Source organism: Dipodomys merriami, unplaced genomic scaffold (assembly GCF_024711535.1).
Source record: "Dipodomys merriami isolate MVZ:Mamm:240054 unplaced genomic scaffold, mDipMer1.0.p SCAF_26, whole genome shotgun sequence".
In the NCBI taxonomy this organism is placed as follows: Eukaryota; Metazoa; Chordata; class Mammalia; order Rodentia; family Heteromyidae; genus Dipodomys; species Dipodomys merriami.
This window is the reverse complement of record NW_027204048.1, coordinates 11897501-11917512: the sequence shown is the minus strand read 5'-3', so window position 1 is coordinate 11917512 and position 20012 is coordinate 11897501. Positions and strand designations below refer to the sequence as shown.

The 20012-nt window shown below is 43.1% G+C and overlaps 1 protein-coding gene across 3 annotated transcripts in view; it reads left to right on the top strand.

Moving 5' to 3' along the window:
* The window catches only part of Dock8 (dedicator of cytokinesis 8), a 212812-nt gene that overhangs the window by 173855 nt on the left and 18945 nt on the right, over positions 1-20012 (top strand). For all 3 annotated transcript variants that reach the window (XM_070035686.1, XM_070035685.1, XM_070035687.1), the window contains 10 exons: positions 836-981; positions 3393-3575; positions 3868-4000; positions 4636-4723; positions 9757-9853; positions 11160-11294; positions 12620-12772; positions 14504-14662; positions 15632-15732; positions 16533-16725. In XM_070035686.1, the coding sequence (XP_069891787.1) occupies positions 836-981; positions 3393-3575; positions 3868-4000; positions 4636-4723; positions 9757-9853; positions 11160-11294; positions 12620-12772; positions 14504-14662; positions 15632-15732; positions 16533-16725 (1388 nt within the window). The remainder of the gene's footprint in view (positions 1-835; positions 982-3392; positions 3576-3867; positions 4001-4635; positions 4724-9756; positions 9854-11159; positions 11295-12619; positions 12773-14503; positions 14663-15631; positions 15733-16532; positions 16726-20012) is intronic.

The window sequence follows — 20012 nt, the reverse complement described above, 5'->3', positions numbered from 1 at the left end:
CATTATATAAAATAAGTGAAAGCATAGCATGGGAAAGTATTATAACAGCTTTTCACAATTCAAAAATTAATTTCATCCAGATGTGATGGTGTGTGCCTGTGATCCTAGCTACCTGGAAAGTGGAATCATGAAGATAAAATGTTTGGGAGATCCACCCATCTCAATCAATAAAAAGCTGGGTGTGCTAGCATGCAGTTATCAGGCCAGCTGCTTAGGAAATCGAAACAGGAAATCTGCATAAACAAGAAACCTTATTTTAAAAACAACTAAAAGCAAAAAGGGCTAGAGATCTGGTTCAAGGGATACAGCATCAAACACGAAGTTCTGAGTTTAACTCTCAGAAAATTAATTTCTTGCTCACTGATATTTTTTCTCTTTTTTTTAACCTATTTCCCCTTTCCTGTAGATAATGGCAGATAAAAATGTTAAATATCAGATTTAAAATTATTGTGCTAGCCAGGTGCCAATGGATCCTAGCTACTCGGGAGGCTGAGCTCTGAGGATCACAGTTCAAAACCAGCCAAGGCAGGAAAGTCCATGCAACTCTTATCTCTGATTAACCACCAAAAGGCCAGACATAGAGCTGTGGATCAAGTGTCCACCACTATCCTTGAGCAAAAAAGCTCAGAAATAATTTCCAGGTCCTGAATTCAGGCCCCCAAACCACACACACACACAAACACGCACGCATGCACGCACGCACGCATGCGCGCACACACACGCTATTGTGCTGGTTTTAATGACTAAGAAGCCTCTGTCTGTCAGTGGGTGTTGGTTAGAGGGTGTAAGGAGATGCTGTCTTTGATTTGAGTCACCTGTGATATTTTCATTGCAGGTGCAGATGTGCGTAGTGGGAAGAGCCGCACCAACGGCTTAGATGATGACCAAGATGTGGCCAGTTCAATCAACCAGCACGTGGCCCTGGCTATAGCAGGAAATCATTTTAATTTGAAGACAAGTGGGACAATGCTCTCTTCCTTGGTATGTTGGCCCACAGTTCTCTAGCTTCTTTTTTGTTTATGTCTTTCCCCTCTTCTGATGGGAGAATCCAGCATAGAGCAAGCCTGGGTGATTTCTGCCTCATCACTCCGTGGGACCGGTAGCTGAGCATCCACAGATCAGACAGAGATCTGGCAACAGCAAGAGATCTTTGAGTCAGATTCCACCCATCCCAGCGTGCTGAGTTCAAGGAAAGACATGGACTTGGGAAATCAAGGCACTTTTTTTTTAAATGTTGGGGTCTTGGTCTGGGCTTCTTCCATGTTTTTACAAGTCATTCTATGTCAAAAGAAGAAGAGGAGGAGAAGGAGGAAGATGAGGAAAGAAGAAGATACGATTGAAGTGTTTTCCTTAAGAAGTATTTGCTTCAGAAGCTTGGAATAAGTACTTGCTAAGCAAAACACTTCAGCTTTTCTTTATCTGCAGGAATCCCAAAGACAGTTGTCTGTTTAGCTCTGTCCTGTGGCCATAGCAGTCTGGGGCTTAAAAGAGGGGCTTCTGCCGGGCGCTGGTGGCTCACGCCTGTAATCCTAGCTACTCAGGAGGCTGAGATCTGAGGATCGCGGTTCAAAGCCAGCCCGGGCAGGAAAGACCATGAGACTCCTATCTCCAATAAACCACTAGAAAACCGGAAGTGGCGCTATAGCTCAAGTGGTAGAGCGCTCGCCTTGAGCTGAAGAGCTGAGGGACAGCGCCCAGGCCCAGAGTTCAAGCCCCCACGACCGACAAAAAAAAAAAAAAAAAAAAGAGGGGCTTCTTCAGCAATGTAGAAGTGACTCATTTCTGTTTATCTATAAGATCTGATTATCCCTTGCCAAAAACAATACCATGCCCCAAGTCTTCCAGCTGTTTTATTATTTTTTTGTGTGGGGGGGCACTAGGGTAGAGTTGGGGAGGTGAAAGGAATGGAAGTTGAACCCACGATTATTGGTAGCTAATCCAAATGATTTTTTTTTTTGATCGGTCATGGGGCTTGAACTCTGGGCCTGGATGCTATCCTTCAACTCTTCAGCTCAAGGCAAGCGCTCTACCACTTGAGCCACAGTGCCACTTCTGCTTTTCTGAGTGGTTTATTGGAGATAAGAGTCTCACGGACTTTCCTGTTCGGGCTGGCTTTGAACCGCGGTCCTCAGATCTCAGCTAGTATAAGTGCAAGCCACCAGCGCCTGGCTCAATCCAAATGATTTTTATATATCAATATGAAATGTAGATCTGCAAGGAACTTAGTTGGCTTTCTTCTGGACAGGCTCTCGACTCAACTTTTCTTTGCTGATGACTTTCTCTGGATCCCTTCCAGCACATAGTAGCCTCCCATTCCCAAAAGGGAGCAGCAGGCAGGGAGTTAAACAAGAGAAAGGATATTTGAGATTTTACATCACTGATCTGGCAGTTTCATGAATCTAGCAGTTGGATAAATATTGTGTTTTAGGACCTTCGCCTCCTTCCACGTACCTGCCTTACTGAAGTTACCTACTTGAAGCAGTATTGGTTGTTGTTGTTTTTTTTATTTACCTGTAAGGAAGGAACTGAGAAGCCCAAAATTCACCTCTTAGAACCTATTCCCTGTGAAGCTATCCCTGAAGATTTCATTCCTTTCTGTCCACATACTCAGAATAACTCCAATTAAAGTTAACTTGGTCATCTCCATGATCTCAATCCAACACAAACATTCCTTCACACAGCTAGCTCACAGCCACCCTACCTCATTGCAGTATCGCTGGTACATTCCACTGGATATTAGCTCTGCCGTATGACCCATGAGTGCAGCCTTGTTTTCTGTGCAGATGTAATGACTTACAGAAAGTGCACTAAAACCAACAGTCGTCATTAGACTATTATAGTATACGCTATTAGAGTAAGTGGTTTGACTGTCTGCACCTCTGTCCTTACGCGAACATAAATTGTGCTTGGCTTCCCATTATAGAGAGCTCTACTACTGATAGATAGATTTGATTAACTGAGCAGTTTGTGACCCTTATATTATACTTTTGGACTATGTGACAAACTAGCTGAATCATGAACATGTATGTTATTCGTGACACCCAGCCAGACTAGTTCTTTCCTGTAAGTCTAATGCTCCACTCTCTAGCTTGAAGGGTAAGTATTTGCATATCTTAGCAGTGAGAAAGTCCCTTTGTATCATTGAACTCAGGAGAGTGATCCAGGTCTGTGATCAACCATTAGACCACACTGCTCTTAGGCAGAGGCTGCAAGTCTAGCTGAAATGCTGTCCTGAGTTTCCCCAACCTAGTGAAGTCAGGGCTACTAGAAGCTTTATGGCCTAGCCAATGAGGAAGTAGGCACTGTGTTCTGAGAAACTAGCATCCCTTAAACGCTCAGGTTTACCATTTAACTTCTTCCCCTGGCCTCCTCTCCCATTCTGCTCCTCCCAGCCCTACAAGCAGTACAACATGCTGAATGCGGACACCACCAGGAACCTCATGATCTGCTTCCTGTGGATCATGAAAAATGCAGATCAGAGTCTCATTCGGAGATGGATTGCCGACCTGCCATCCATGCAGCTGAACAGGATTTTAGACCTGCTTTTCATCTGCGTCTCCTGCTTTGAGTATAAGGTAAGTGTGGGTGTTTCCATTGAATGCCAGGCCAAGGGCCTTGTTACTTGTGTGGACCCATTGGCAGCATCGTTCTGTCTTCCTGTTTGTGTATTCAGATCCATATCCTCTGTGCATTATGGATATGATCATTCCACAGCGACTCAGCCTTCTGCAGAGTTCCCCATTCCCATGTAACACGTATCACTCACAACTGCCTGACCCCACCATGTGGTCTCACGCTACTTTGACATTCTCCCGGTCAATGCAAATCACACCCAACTGAATGTCCTCCCACCTCTGTCCTGTCCAGGGAAAACAGAGTTCCGACAAAGTCAGCACTCAAGTCCTGCAGAAGTCGAGGGATGTCAAGGCCAGACTAGAAGAGGCTTTGCTCCGGGGAGAAGGGGCCAGAGGAGAGATGATGCGTCGCTGCCGAGCTCCAGGTGTGTGGGGCAAGCCCTTCACTGCGTTCTGTCACACAGGTCTGCGTGCTGTTGGTGGGAAAGGAAGATCTCTCTGGAACATTTATGGTAACATCAGAGGTGTCAGGAAACTTCTAAGAAGGGAGCAAATCCCAGTCTTTCAAGGTCACTGCTAAGCAGGGATGACCTCCAAAGGCTGAGCTCATCACTCTAGAAGAGAGAGAAATGTCAGGCGCCCTGCATCTTATTCACGGTGGCTCACTGAGAGTAAGCCTGTCCTATTCAGTGGGATCCAAAGTCAGATGCCTTGAAGGGAGCTCAGTATGATCAGTGGGGGGCCAGCAGCTTCATCAGACAAATCCACTCTCCTCAACACTTGATGAAGAGTCCACAGCATTTCACTGGAGAATGCGCTCCCTGATCCCCTGAAATGTCCAGGATTCTTCCAAGGAAGAATTCAAGAAGATTCTTCCCAGCCTGTCCATCTAGGAACAGAACAACTCAGACTTAACGCATGCAGCAGCGGCAGACTCTAATTAACCAGAGAAATGTGCTGAGTTTTCTCCTCCCCTCTGTGGAGCTCCAGACAGAACTTCTGGTTCTCTTGGCAGGTTTCATACTAATCAGATTCCTCTTGTGCATTTCTTAACTCCTAGGGAATGACCGATTTCCAGGCCTAAATGAGAATCTGAGATGGAGAAAAGAGCAGACACATTGGCGGCAAGCTAATGAGAAGCTAGATAAGTGAGTGACTCCACAACTTTGTGCTACTTTTTATTTAAAGTTCAAACTGTTTTCCCCCCTGAGGCTACTTGTATTACTGAGCTAGCTCCATCACTTCAAAGGGAAGAAAAATGAAACATCGCTGTGTAAATATGGTTACTCAGGGACCAAGGATGCCCAAAGGTATAAGGAATTGTCGTTTCTAACTGGTAAAAATGTATCACATTGATGAGCATTTAAAGAACCTCAATATTTAGCAACCTCCAAAAGCTTAATAACAGACAGGTGTACTTTTAGGGATATTTATGTTAGCATTGCTTGAAATTCTAATTAGAAATACTGTAAATGCTCAAAAACAGGGAAATAACAAAATACTAAGTTGTTGGCATGCTTGCAGATCATCTTAATGACAGGGAAAATGCTTCTGAATTAGTTGTTACGTGCACAAAAACAGAGCAGACATATGATCTGGAAATGTAGCCTCAAATCTCTAATTCACAGGGTAAATGCATCTTTGAAAGGCTATAGGAAAATTTTCAAAAATATTAATAATGTTTTTCTTTAGGTGTTAATAATATAAATGAGTGGTGTTTTCTTTTTTTATACTTTGCCTTATTTCCTACAATGGATTTGTATTTGGAAATATAGTCAAAAAACACCATAAATGAAATTTATAGATGAAATCCCACTTGGATCACAATATTGTGTGTGTGTTTGTGTCTGTGTGTGTGTATGTACAGAAAGAGGGGGGGGGAAGAGAGAGAGAGAGAGAGAGAGAGAGAGAGAGAGAGAGAGAGAGAGAGAGAGAGGAGACACAGGGAGTTATATATGCAACAAGTCAAGACATCTAAGGGATAAATACTTCCTTTGCCTATGATAACAGGTAGCCTAATGAGTCTTGAACGTCACTGAGCAGAACACTGGTTAAAACCTTACTCAAGAGTTCAAAGCATAGGTAGTATCTTCATGATGTGTGAAGCATCCATCAAAGGTGGGCAGAGAAACAGAAGGCTTGAATAGCAACCTTGCTTAGTAAATAAATATGAGCCTGTACTATTTTTTTCAGTTACCACAGAATACTACTATTCTGATCCACTTACAGGACTTTTTGTTGTTGATGTTAGTTGTAAGGCTTGAACTCAGGGCCTGGGTGCTGTGCCTGAGCTTTTTTGTTCAAGCTTAGAGCTCCATCACTTTGAACCATAGCACCACTTCTGGTTTTTTTGGTGGTTAACTGGAGATAAGAGTCTCACAGACTTTCCCGCCTGAGCTGGTTTTGAGTCATGATCATCAGATCTCAGCCTCCTGAGTAGCTAGAGGACAGGCATCAGCCACCAAGGCCCAGCTACTCATGGGATTTTTGATAGACAAAGAAGTTAACACATTTTTATTTGTCAGATTTTTATTATGACACCTCTCTGCGCTGTATACTGTGTTCTTGCTGGAAGTTGCTTAAACTGACCTGTAAGATGCTTAGTTCTGAAAGTTGGCACATTCTAGTTCAGACAGTGTACAGTGATGACAACAAGAACAAAAATATGCATATTGTCAGGGTGGGTCTGCTTACATGGCTAGACCGTCTATTCTGCGAGATTGAAAGAAGAGCCTTACAAGGCATGGTTTGGCGGGGCTGAGTAAGTTGATGTTTTGGGAAACCTCACCCTTCTGCTGGCTGCCACAACACAGTATTGAATCTTACCATGCAAGGCCCCCCAGTTCTCTCCAGGTTAGCCCTCAGCCCTGAAATACTTGTGGGCTGCCCAGTGTCAGAGTACATCTGCATACACACATTCGGATACACACCTGCAACCCTTCAGGGGCTAGGTGCTGTTTCAAAGCACCCAGACCCCGTGAATTCAGGTCTCCCACAAGGGAGGACTAGAATTAGTGTTTGCTAGAAAACTCTACCTGATTCTACGGTGCAATGGTATCTGAGGCACAGTGGTCAAGAGAGAATAGCAGCCAGGCCTCTCTGATACAAGCTTAGTAGTAGGTCTCATAACAATGTAAATATACTTGATACCACTGAACTAGACCATGGAAATTGCTAGGATGGAAAATTTTGATATCTATTTTAGCACTATAAAAAAAAAAATGAAAGGAAACCAAGCACCAGCAGCTCACGCCTATAATCCCAGCTACTCAGAAGGCTGAGATCTGAGGATCACGGTTCAAAGCCAGCCGGGGAAAGAAAGCCATGAGACTCTTATCTCCAATAAACCACCAGAAAACTGGAAGTGGTACTGTGGCTGAAATGGTACAGCACTAGCCTTGACCTGAAGAGCTGAGGGACAGTGCCCAGGCCAGAGTTCAAGCCCCACGACCAACAAAAGGAAGGAAGGAAGGAAGGAAGGAAGTTTAGAACACTCTAGAGTTGTACTCCTCACTACAGTAACCGCCAGACACATGGGTACCACTCCTAAAATGGAGCTGGTTCAAGTTGAGATGGACAACAAACAACAAGTACATGCCAGATTTTAGGTCTGTGTGTGTGTATGTGTGTATGTATGTGTGTTTGCCAGTACTGGGGCTTGAACCCAGAGCCTGGGTGTGATCCCTAAGCTTTTTTTGCTCAAGGTTAGTGCTCTACCACTTGAGCCCCAACTCCACTTCCAGCTTTTTGGTGGTTTGTTGGAGATAAGAGTCTTCATGGACTTTCCTGCCCAGGCTGGTTTTGAACTTCACTTCTTAAAACTTGAGTAGCTAGGATTACAGGTATGAGCTGGTGTCCAATTCACTTCTGTCTTTTTATTGGTTAATTGGAGTTAAGAGTCTCACAGACTTTCCTGCCCAGGCTAGCTTTGAACAACAATCCCCAGATCTCAGCCTCCTGGGTAGCTAAATTACAGGCATGAACCATTGGTGTCCAGCTCACTTCTATGTTCTTTTTTTTTATTTTTTTCCTGTCCTGGAGTTTTTTGAATCCTGGGCCTGGGCACTGTCCCTGAGCTTTTCGCTTAAGGCTAGTGCTCTACCACTTAAGCCACACCTCCACTCCTGACTTTTTCTGAGTAGTTTATTGGATATAAATCTCATGGAAAATTGATCCTCAGAGGACTCAGCCTCCTGAGTAGCTAGGATTACAGGTATGCGCCACCAGTGCCTTCTACCCTTTTCTTGGTTAATTGGAGATAAGAGACTAATGAATTTTCTTGCCCCAAGTGGCTTTAAACCACAGCCCTCAGATTTCAGCCTCCTGAGTAGCTAGGATTACAGACATGAACCAATAGCACCCAGCCAGCTTTTATGTTATTGGTGATTTTTGCATTGGATACACACTGACACCATATTGATAGATGAATTAAAATATATTAAAATTAGTATCCATTTGTTTTTCACATGTGTGACACCTATTATATTTATATATTTCACATGTGTGACATCTATTATATTGGACAGTATTGCTCTAAATTTAAACCTACCCATATATAACTAAATACGTAGTTTTTACATTTCAACTGATTTATATTCATATTGGCACTTGGAGAATGAGAGGAAAAAAATGCACGTGAGTAGCTCAGGGCCTGCGAACTTCAGTGTGGAAACAGTAGAATCAACAGAAATCCTTCTCTGAATACTCAGCCATATGAAAGCAATGGCAGTGCCTTCATTGTTGGGATAGAGGAGCTAAATGGTCTCAATTATCCAAGCTGATAGCATGACACTTCTGTTTCTGTGGTACCATCTTCACCTCCAGGGCTTCTTAGTGAAGTATTGCTTTATACCTCCCTTTCTTCCAAAACTAAATTTGGATGCCTATAGAAAGTAGAGTAGCAGGCTGAGAATATAGCATAGTGGTAGAGTGCTTGCCTAGCATGCATGAAGCCCTGGGTTCAATTCCTCAGTATCATATAAACAGAAAAAGCCAGAAGTGGTACTATGGCTTAAGTGGTAGAGTGCTAGCCTTGAGCAAAAGAAGCTCAGGGACAGTGCCCAGGCCCTGAATTCAATCTCCAAGACTGGCACAAAGGAAAAAGAAAGAAAAAAAGAAAGAAAGAAAAGTAGTTTATTATCCATGGGACTACATCCCAAGACCCAATAGAATAAATAGATTCCTGAACCTGCAAATGGAACCAAATCCTACCTACAAGCACCATGATGCTGCAGCAGTCAATTGAATAACCAGAATAAGCATCAGGTGGGTAGAATATAGCTTGTATACACTGGACGAAACAGTAATTTACCTGTCAGGCCAAAAGCACAATAGGATGCTACTCAACACATCATATGGTTTACAGTGAATGAATCATTTATTTCTGGCACTTATTCTGGAATTTTCCATGGCATATTTTCAGTCTGGAATTGGCCACAGGTAGCTGAACTGTTAATAATAAAGCTATGGAAAAGAGGAAACTGCTTGTATTCCTTTCTGGCTTCACTTGGATTTTGTGGCAATGGATGGACTAGTGTGTAAAGTACACCTATTCTCTCTTTCCTGAAAATCAAAGAGAATCGAGATACTCATTTCTCTATGGGCAATCACCAGTGATGCCCTGCACACTGTTGGATGACTTCCCACTGGAAAGCAGCCTTTCCATTGGGAAAGGACAGGTCTCACGTTGGACAGAGATTTGCAGGTCGTCTTTGGGAAGTTAAGAGACTGAATCTCAGTTTAGAAGCGGTTCTCACCCAACATCATCCCTGTGTGCCAAATTCACATCACACCCAGTCTCTCCAGCCTGGGCCCTGGCCTTCCCTCACTGATACACAGAGATAGTTCTCTGGCAGGAACTGCCAACATGGCCCTGAGCCTTTAGGAAACCATTTGATGGACTGGACTCATAGCTAGAAACAACCAACAATTGCTTCTCTAACACATTTTGTTTCTTATCAAAATTGTCATTGTATGCATAATGGTAGAGAAATGAGGATGTTCTAGAGGCATTACCTACACAATCTTTCTGACCAGATGCAAATCTCAGAAAATATCTGCCTCCTTAGTTCCTGCTTTCTTTTATTTTTCTGAAGTCTTTATAAGTTAGTACATAAATAACTGTCATTGGAACAAGGCCAGCTTTGATTGTGCTTTAATTTGACCTGTTTTTGTTTCTTAGAACAAAGGCAGAATTAGATCAAGAAGCGTTGATAAGTGGCAACCTGGCTACAGAAGCAAATCTAATCATTCTAGATATGCAGGAAAATATTATCCAGGTAAGGACAAGGAATACCTGATCTCATCTGCTAGATGTGGATACGTTTCCTGGAATTTAGAAAGAAAATCTTCGTTCAGAATGGTGAAAGAAACATGCTTCTAAAATGCCCTTTTAAAAAAAAAATGAAATTGGGAAGTTTATTATTTATAATAACCTTACAAATTCCAGAGACACCAAACATTCTTCTGGCTTCTTTGGCTGGTTACTCACTAGGAATTTGATGAGTTTGAGCCTCAAGGTTAAATTGGCCCAAGTGTGTGCCCAGTTGACAATGTGGATGGTAGGTTTTGCTTAGTTTCTGGAGATGGTAGTGAGGTTTTTTCTGGTAGCTACCATCTGAGCCATTATCACTGGATTAGAAAAAAGAAAAAACAGTGTTACATAGAACAAATGATGTTTGGCTGGGACTCTGCTGAAAGTCTGTTCATTTGCTCAATGAGCTCACCATCCTGGCAATGGGAAAGGCCAGGCAGTACCCGTAGCTATGGTGTCTTCCACATCCTCAGACTCAACCCATCACAGAAAATATTCAGGACAGAAATTACATCTGTACTGAATAGGTACCGAGTTCCCTGTTATTTCCTAAACAACGTATGTAACAATTACTTGCATAACATTTACATTGTAGTAAGTGTGATAAGTAATCTAAAGATGATTTGGAATAGACAGATGTGTATAAGGTGATAGGTAAATGTTAGGCTACTTCCTACAGGGACCTTGAGCAACTCCCTGGATGATTCAAGTAGGTTTGATGACTTTCATATCGTTGATTACTTTAGTGGTCAATATCACATTGACTATCTTTCTACCATGTCTGAGTGTTTGTTATTACCTGTACCATCAAGCCTCACAATGTATTTGCAGCTTTCTAAGAAAAAATTAAACTCAGGTGTTTCCTAGGCTTCTGTAGCTGATAAATAAGCTTCTAGTTAGAAACTTTCCTGCCACCAACCAGCCCCCTATTGTGCAGGGAAACTTGCAGTTGTAGTTTTGAATAAGCTCACAAGGAAATCCAGAGCTTGTATACAAAGAACCTCCCAGAATCTGTGGCCCAAGATGGAGGGATGTATACCTTTAAACTTCATTCAGAAGACCAGACCTGAGCACACATCCCAAATCAGTTGGAAGTTTTGAAATACAGTCATGGAGACATAGATGTTGTGGTTGCTCATGGATGATGTCTAGAGGCTCATCAAATCCTTAAAGACCGTCCGTGGTCTTAAACTAATCCCAGTAGTCTCCGCTGTTTACAGCTCCCTGGCACAGGGCAGGTATTTCATGATGCTGTTCTTCCATCCCCATAGGCAAGTTCGGCTCTGGATTGTAAAGACAGCCTGCTAGGAGGTGTCCTGAGGGTCCTGGTGAATTCTCTGAGCTGTGATCAGAGCACCACCTACTTGACTCACTGCTTTGCAACACTCCGAGCCCTCATTGCCAAGGTAAACATGAGACACTTGTTTTCTTAACTCTTAATTAAGATTCTCATCTAGCTTCACTTCTTTCTTCAGGTAGACTAAGACGCAGGAAGTGTATTAGGTGACGTGGAACAAAGGTCTTCTTTCTGGGAAGCAAGTAGATGCCCCAGTACTATAGCTAGCAAAAACATTAGAGTCTTCTTCTAGACTGCATCTTCAGCAAAATGCTAGACTGGAGATGTGACTCAAGTGGTACCGTGCTAGCTGTGAGCAAGAAAGTGAGTTAGAATGAGTGTGATGCTCTAAGTTCAAGACCTAGGATCAGTATAAAAAATAATAATAAAGTTGTGGGGCGCCAGTGGCTCATGCCTGTAATCCTGGCTACTCAGGAGGCTGAGATCTGAGGATCGTGGTTCAAAGCCAGCCCTGGCAGGAAAGTTCGTGAAACTCTTATCTCCAGTAAACCACCAGAAAACCGGAAGAGGCACTGTGGCTCAAGTGGTAGAGTGCTCGCCTTGAGCTGAAGAACTGAGGGACAGCGCTCAGGCCCAGAGTTCAAGCCCCACAACGGACAAATTAATTAATTAATTAATTTAATTTAAGTTAAGTTAAAAAGTCACTGTGGAAAAGATCAACAGTGTTACCCATATTGGAAATGTGGCCCCAACTCTGGAAATTTCAAATGGCTATTCACATGAGAGCAAAAATCAACTGAATGACTTTATAGTTGAATGATGTTACAGTTTTACACTTTGCTTTAATTCCTTAACAGAGTGAGATTAAATCATATGTGTGACTCCATAGAAATCTTTCAAAATGTCTGGTCAGAAAATGCCAGGAGGTTTAGAAATTCATTTCTGTTTGTGTGAGACTACAGATTACCTTTGGCTGGTCATTCGTGCAGATTATTTTTAATTCTGGGAAATCTCAGTGAGTGCCTTCTACACGGGGATCTTTTAAATTTTAGAATCCCTTTGCTGTCCCATAGTGCAGTCATTTTCTCTTTCTTAGTCAATAATGATTTCCTTAAGGAGCCCTCAAAACCCACAAGTAATTCCTTCAAAGCTGTGACTTCCCAGCGGAACACAGCCTGGCTAACAATGAAGTTCCTAACCACGCTGACCTTCCTTGTGTGGTTCGTAATTAAATCTGAAGTCGACTTCATTGCTGAAATCCGTCTTCTGACTCACAGAGCTCATTATCTCTATGGAGCAATGTATGAACTCTGTGGGGCTTTTTTTTTTGCTTGTCCAAGCAGACATTTGTATATTTCAGCCCACACCCAGTCCAGAGAACTGTGAAGTATGTGTGTCAGGCGCTTCCTAACGGCCCCTTGGATCTTTTCCTAGTTCGGAGATCTGCTGTTCGAGGAGGAGGTGGAGCAGTGTGCAGACCTGTGCCAGCGCGTGCTCCACCACTGCAGTAGCAGCATCGATGTCACCCGGAGCCAAGCCTGCGCCACCCTGTACCTCCTCATGCGCTTCAGTTTTGGGGCCAGCAGTGTAAGAGTTTACCCTAACGGGATAACCTAACATCAGGAGGGGGATGTCAATCACAAAGCACCGGTAGGGAGGAAAATAGAAGGAAAACCTGGCAGTGTTGCCTTTTCTTTCTGTTCTAGAAAAACTTTGTGAGTGGCTCATGCCTGTCACCCTAGCCATCCCTCAGAAAGCTGAGATCTTAGTTCAAAGCTAGCCTGAGCAGAAAAGTACCTGAGACTTTTATCTCCAATTAACCAGCCCCCCCCCAAAAAAAAAGCCAACAGTGGAGATGTGGTATAGATGGTGGAGCGCCAGACTTGAGTGGAAAAGCCAAACAAGAGCATGAGGCCTTGAGTTCAATCAAGCCTGAGAAGCCAGGACCAGCACACAAAATAGAAGAATGAAGGAAAAAATCGAGTATCAAGCTGCATAGCAGCAGGCATCTGACAGTGGCTTGTAGGACTCAAAGTGCCTTGGTTTTCATCAGTATGCTTCCTTAAGACCCATAGAATATATAGGTTTTTTTTTTTTAATGTATCATCTAAGCCAGGCACTGGTGGCTCACACCTGTAATCCTAGCTACTCAGGAGGCTGAGATCTGAGGACTATGGTTCAAAGCCAGCCTGGTAGGAAAGTCTGTGAAACCTTTATCTCCAATTAACCACCAGAAAACTGAAAGTGGAGTTGTGGCTCAAAGTGGTAAAGTACTAGCCTTAAGCAGAAGAGCTCAGGGACAGCACCCAAGCCCTGAGTTCAAGCCCCATGAGTGACAAAAAATAATAATAAAAAGTATCATCTATAGAAAGAAATAAGCCACAGAGAGGGTGAAGATTGAGGAGAGGGTGTCCTTTCCTGAATTCTGAATTGGTACCAATTCTACCTGATTTCAGGATGACCTTGGAAGATAATTGTAAGTGATTGATGCTATTTAGACCTGAGGTTTAGGTGAAACGTTGAATGCTTTGGAGTTTAGTTTAATAATAGAATAGTAAACCTTGACTTTAGCTTTTTTGCAGATTTAGCCATCTGCTTTTGGACTTGCTATTTTGGTCATGTTTTGTTCCCACGCTCGAATGCTATTAAGATTAATTGACTCATGGAAGAAATGGAGACATTAGGACATTTGGCAGGGGGGCATGGTGGGGGAGGGGAGGGTGGACTGTGGGATTGAACCCAGGGCCTCAACATGCTAAGTTTGTGCCTTACCACCAAGCTACACTCCCAGGCCTGGTCCTAGGATATATTCGAGGTCACCTCCAGGCCTTCAGGACATTTCACACAGGCCCTAGGGATAGCCATATTTTTCTATGATTTTTGGGAAACAAGGAGAACCAGAAAGCCATTTCTCACTGGAAATCCAAAATCTCAGAAATACGAACCTGGGAAGTTCTATTCCTCTTAGTAGTTTAAATAAAGCTCCAAGTAGAGAATCTTGGCACAAAAGGAGATATCCTATGACTCAACATAAAAGAATCCTTCAGCCTTATATGTGGATGGAGAAAAGCCCAATTGTTCATGAAAATTTAAAGGGATCCTGACAGATTGATGAGAGCACAATGTCCAACCAAACCATAGAAACAATAGTGTACAATCTGAAGTGTAAGCGCACAGTTTATTGAGAGAAGGAAATGATTAAGACTGGACTCAAGGGAGCATTTGATTGCTGGTGTCTGGGCCCACTGCCTTCAATTATTGACTAGTTGGAATAGCGGACTATCATTTGGTCATCATTTGTTTTCCCTTTGGATACAGAACTTTGCAAGAGTAAAGATGCAAGTGACCATGTCCCTGGCCTCTCTGGTGGGCAAAGCCCCAGACTTCAATGAAGAACACCTGAGAAGATCCTTGAGGACTATTTTAGCCTACTCAGAAGAGGACACCGCCATGCAGACAACTCCTTTTCCCATCCAGGTAGACCAATCAACGTGCGGTGTCATGTGGCTGAGGTTGGGATCGGCCAATTACAAAGTCACACCTATGCATATGTAGGTTGCATGTGATCTATGCAAATATTTATTGCCTGTGCAATATGCACACTTTCTCAGTGCTTTGAGTAGTGCAAGTATACATCCACAAGATGAGATGACCGATGCTTTGAGTGTATGGTAAGAAACAAATGCTGTGTAACCTTAGAGAAAGGGAAGGCATGTAGCTCAGTGGTAGAGCACTTGCCTGGCATGTGCAAAACTCTGGGATTGAACCCCAGCATGGCAGTAAAAGGGAGGAGGGTCATTAGTTTATAGTCTGGTGGTTCTGAAAGACATGTGTGGTGGGGGGGGGGTCAGATTAAACAGCTGGGATAGGATTCATCTAAGGTGGGAAATAATGACTGGGAATGGTTTGTAAGGATGGTATGATTTGCTTTACTAGTGAATAGTGGAAGTCAAGATAGGCAGTTATAAACAAGATGAAGCCTAAGGAAACTTGTGAGGTCAGTCATCTCTTCCATGTCTGTCCCAATGCCTGTGGAGTCGATTCAAAGATAAAACATGTCCCCTTCATCTTTCAGTTCCTGCTCCTAGCCTGTTCTTTGATAGGTTCCCACTTACACCCTGACATCGCAGAGGAAAATTCAGAACTTTTCAGGATGCCAGTAGCTAGAACTAGTACAAATGTATTTAAACAAAGCGTGTCAGAGATGCAGAGAGGGTAAGATTGCGGGGCTACATCGTGGACCCCAAAGTCAACTCCTCTCTGGCTTCAAAATCACTTGGACTTGCAGAGACAGAAGCCAGAGAGGCCTTTTGCACCTCTTCTCTCTGCTCCTGGGAGCAAAACTATGGCTTCCCTTAGAGTTTTCTTATACTCTTAACTGCTTGCCACGAACTACAAAGTCAAGATTATTTGGGGTTCGGGGGTGGGGCCTACACTCTTTTGCAGGTGGAGGAACTTCTCTGCAATCTGAACAGCATTTTGTATGACACAGTGAAGATGAGGGAATTTCAGGAAGACCCTGAGATGCTCATGGATCTTATGTACAGGTAACGGATAACATTAAAAGGTCATCCCTTGGGGTTCAGGGTTTGTCATGGTACAGTTCTCACCAGCATATAATCATAGGTCACAGGGGTAGAATTAATTGGATGGGCACAGAAAAGGGTGGGATTGGGCGTATCAGGTATGTGGCAGCAGTCTGGTACAATGTGATAAGAAAAGGAAGTACCTTTGACTTCTGTTGTTATTCGGAGAGAATGAAAAGGACAAAGATTGCTCAGCTCAAGATCTATGAAAAGGGACATCTTTTATCAGGCTTTTTCTTCTTCTACAGCTTAGTATTAACAAAGGGAATGTTTGGGGAGGATTTGGTATACCTGGACATGGAATGAAACTGGTTGGATGAAAATTTTTGCCTTTTCTCTCATTTTCTGAAGCTATAGGTTTAAAATCCTACAAGTGACAGGCACTGGTGGCTCACACCTGTAATCCTAGTGACTCAGGAGGCTAAGATTTTTGAAGATTATGGTTCAAAGCCAGCCCAGGCAGGAAAGTCCATGTCCAATTAACCACCAAAAAGCCAAAAATAGAACTGTAGATCCACTGTGGTAGAACACCAGCTTTTGAGGAAAATAAGCTCAGGGAGAGTGCCCAGGCCCTGAGTTCAAGCTCCAGAAGACAGACAGACAGACACACACACATACACACACACACACACACACACACACATACACACACACACACACACACACACACATACCCATCAGGAAGAGAATTCTGTACCTGATATAGAATAGCAGTATCATAAATCAGGTGTCCTTGAGCCTGTTTATCAATCCGTCCTCAGAATTGCCAAGAGTTACCAGACATCTCCTGATCTACGGCTCACCTGGCTCCAGAACATGGCAGAGAAACACACCAAGAAGAAGTGCTTCACGGAGGCCGCCATGTGCCTAGTGCACGCAGCTGCCTTAGTGGCAGAGTATCTGAGCATGCTGGAGGACCACAGCTACCTGCCCGTGGGCAGTGTCAGCTTCCAGGTACCACGCATGCTCAGCTTTTTCCTGAGAGCATTGTCCCTGCCAGGAGCAGTTTGCTCTGACCCCACGTGCCTTTGAGAGAGATCACAATTCTGGTGCTCACAACTAGAGAAGGCGGGGCGATGCTGTGGTCATCCAATGGGGAGAAACTAAGGGTATCGCTGAGCATTCTGCAGGGAAAAGACAAATTGCCCCACTAAAAACCTGTTGTCAATACTTGTCAAGGTGGAAAACTCCTGTCTTAATGACTTACGTTTGCCTCCTCTAACTGCTTTGCCATCTTAAAAAAAAAAAAAATACTACTGTTAAGCCAGGCTCTGGGTACTCAGGAAGAGGCCGAGATCTGAAGATCATGGTTCAAAGCCAGCCCTGGCAAGAAAGTCCATGATACTCTTATCTCCAATTAACCATCAGAAAACTGTAGGTGGAGATATGGCACATAGTGGTAGCATTGATCTCACCCTGCAGATGTAGGACTGAAGGACGAGAAAGTGTGTGTGTGTGTGTGTGTGTGTGTGTGTGTGTGTGTGTGTGTGTGTGTGTGTGTGTGTGTGTGTGTGTGTGTGTGTGTGTGTGTGTGTGTGTGTGTGTGTGTGTGTGTGTGTGTGTGTGTGTGTGTGTGTGTGTGTGTGTGTGTGTGTGTGTGTCTTGGGACTTGAACTCAGGGCCCAGGCTCTGTCCCTGAGCTAGCGCTCTGCCACTTGAGCCATAGCTCCACTTCTGGCTTTTTTTTTTTTTTTTTTTTGTACTTTAGTGGAGATAAAAGTTTCACAGACTTTCCTGCTTAGGCTGGCTTCAAACCAAGATCCTCAAATCTCAGTCTCCTGAGCAGTTATGCTGACAGGTGAGAGCCACCAACACCCAGCTGAGAATTCTTTTTTTAAGATCATTGAAAGACTCTCACAAAGACTTGTAGTTGGCACTGCAGACTGACAAGCAAGAAAGGATTTGTGAACATTGGAGAAATGATTTCCTTTTGCCTGGTTCTTTGATTTCATGCTCCACATCTGCAGAGCCCTCTCCCTGATCCAAAAGTAAAAAAGATTCAAATTGGCTTGGGAAGGGAAACAGAAGGCTTAGTTAATACTTTCGGAAGCTAACCTGAAAATTACTTGGCAAAAGCAAGTTTTCTGCCAGATCTAAAACTTAGCTTAGACTACAACTGTAATATGGTATTTAGAAGGGGGGGGGAAAACATTAGGAATTTTTTTTAAGGAAACATGATCTGTAGAGATGAACATGGCAGACTTACAAAGTCCTTTACAAGTGTTTGTGTTATTCTTTTTGGGTCCGGTCATGGGGCCTGAACTCTGGGCTTGGGCGCTGTCCCTCAGCTCTTCAGCTCAAGGCTAGCGCTCTACCACTTGAGCCATAGCACCACTTCCGGCTTTTTTCTTTTTGCTTATGTGGTGCTGAAGAATCGAACCCAGGGCCTCATGCATGCAAGGCAAGTGCTCTACCACTGAGCCACCTTCCCAGCCCGTGTTTGTGTTATTCTTGCTTGACTCTCCATGACTGATTTTTGTGGAAGGCTTTGCTCTCATGCTCATTCTTCAACACTATTTCATGATACTTTGTGTGCCAGAAAGAAAGGACAATTCAAGGTTGCTTTCCCAGGATTAAAGACTAAGTCACTGAAAACATTTTGGGGGAGCCAGGAGCTTCTCCTTTCTAGAATATTACTCAGCAGCAAAGGAGTGAACTTCCTGTTCCAATGCTTCCTTTCTTACAGTGCTCAATAACTCCATGTGTGTTATTCTCAGCAAATCAATTTTATTCCCAATGCAGAAATACCTAATGCTAGAGGTGAGCCTATAGGAGTACTTGCCAGACTAAACCTAGGGACTCAAACAAAGCCATCCAACCTAAGGGTTGTAGGGGCTTCATTCTACACAGGCTTCCCATGCTGACCAAGTTAGATTTAGCTTTCCATCTCCAGATTCAAGTCCAGGAGAAAAGAGAGGTACCTCATTTCTGGCAATGTCAGAGAAAAATCTCTGGGAAGCTTAGCGGTTCCCATTTGGTCATGAGTTCATCCCTGAACCAATCATAATGGCTAAAGAAATGAAATGCTGTGATTGGCTGAGAAAGAATCACAGGCCTACATCTAAACTTAGGACTAGTTCTCCAAAAGAAAATTAGGGTACTTTATGTTACAGAACAATGAAGGGATTCTGGGCAGTGTTAACCATAGATAGTGCTGCTGCATTGCTAAATGCTTTTCACTTGAGTTTTAACCTTGTTCTGCTCCAGTAATATTAAGAAGATTGGGAAAGACATATAAACTGGAGATAAATCTGTGTGAGGAAAAATAACCTTGAGGCCACTTAATTCCAAAAAACTGGCATCATTGAAATTCTTTACTCTAGAGTGCAATATTTATTTCACAAATGTAGATACGGAAACATTCTTAGATACTGCTGTTATTTTACCTCCCCAAATCCAAAGCCAGGGAATGTCTGCCCAGAATCTTTTCCCTCTGACCTACAACTAATAACTACATAGCTCCATGTTTGTTCCCATACATGTGGAAAATCTCAGAGAATTCTACTAGTACTAGTTTCCTGAGTTATTCTTTCCACTGGATCTCTTGGATCTTCCGTTGTCTCTAATTTAGAAGCTTATAATAGGTAGCCTGTGTTGGAAAGCATGACTAATCATAAGAGACTTTGAGAACCTCCACCTATATTCATAAAACTACATTATAATATTGGGTATAAAAAGACAGGTTATTTCCTCATTGATTGCTAAAGTTGATTCTTTTGATCTTCTTAGCCAGAACAGAATGTAGACAGCTTCCATTTCAGAATTCACCTCTGATCAATTAGTAATGGCTGACGGGAATATAATGCTGAGAGCATATTGAGACTATTTCCATGCTCCAGGGAAAAGAGTGCTATAATTGATTAGTTATGCCTGGTGTGCACAACAATAGCAAGAAGTAGTCTGTGTGCTATCGTTCTGCAGTCCTTAAGAGCATGCAGGCAGAGCATGAGAGAAGCAAGTGAGCTGCACATGCACAAAAATGTAAGAGATTCTCGTTCTCAGGGTCAAGCAATGACAAGCTTAGAATTTCCATGACTCTGAAAGTGAATGCTTCCAGAAGTTTCGTGCCCTGGGTCTTTCCTTTCTCCGCTTGAGTCTCTAAAGTCTGTGGTTTATATAAAAGAAAAATGTTTAGAAACAAAATATTCAGGGGTAAAAGAAATAGTAACTGCTATACTGACGTAAAACCTTCTGTGGAGAAAACATCCTCATTCTCTGTTGTATATTTTGGCTATTTAAAG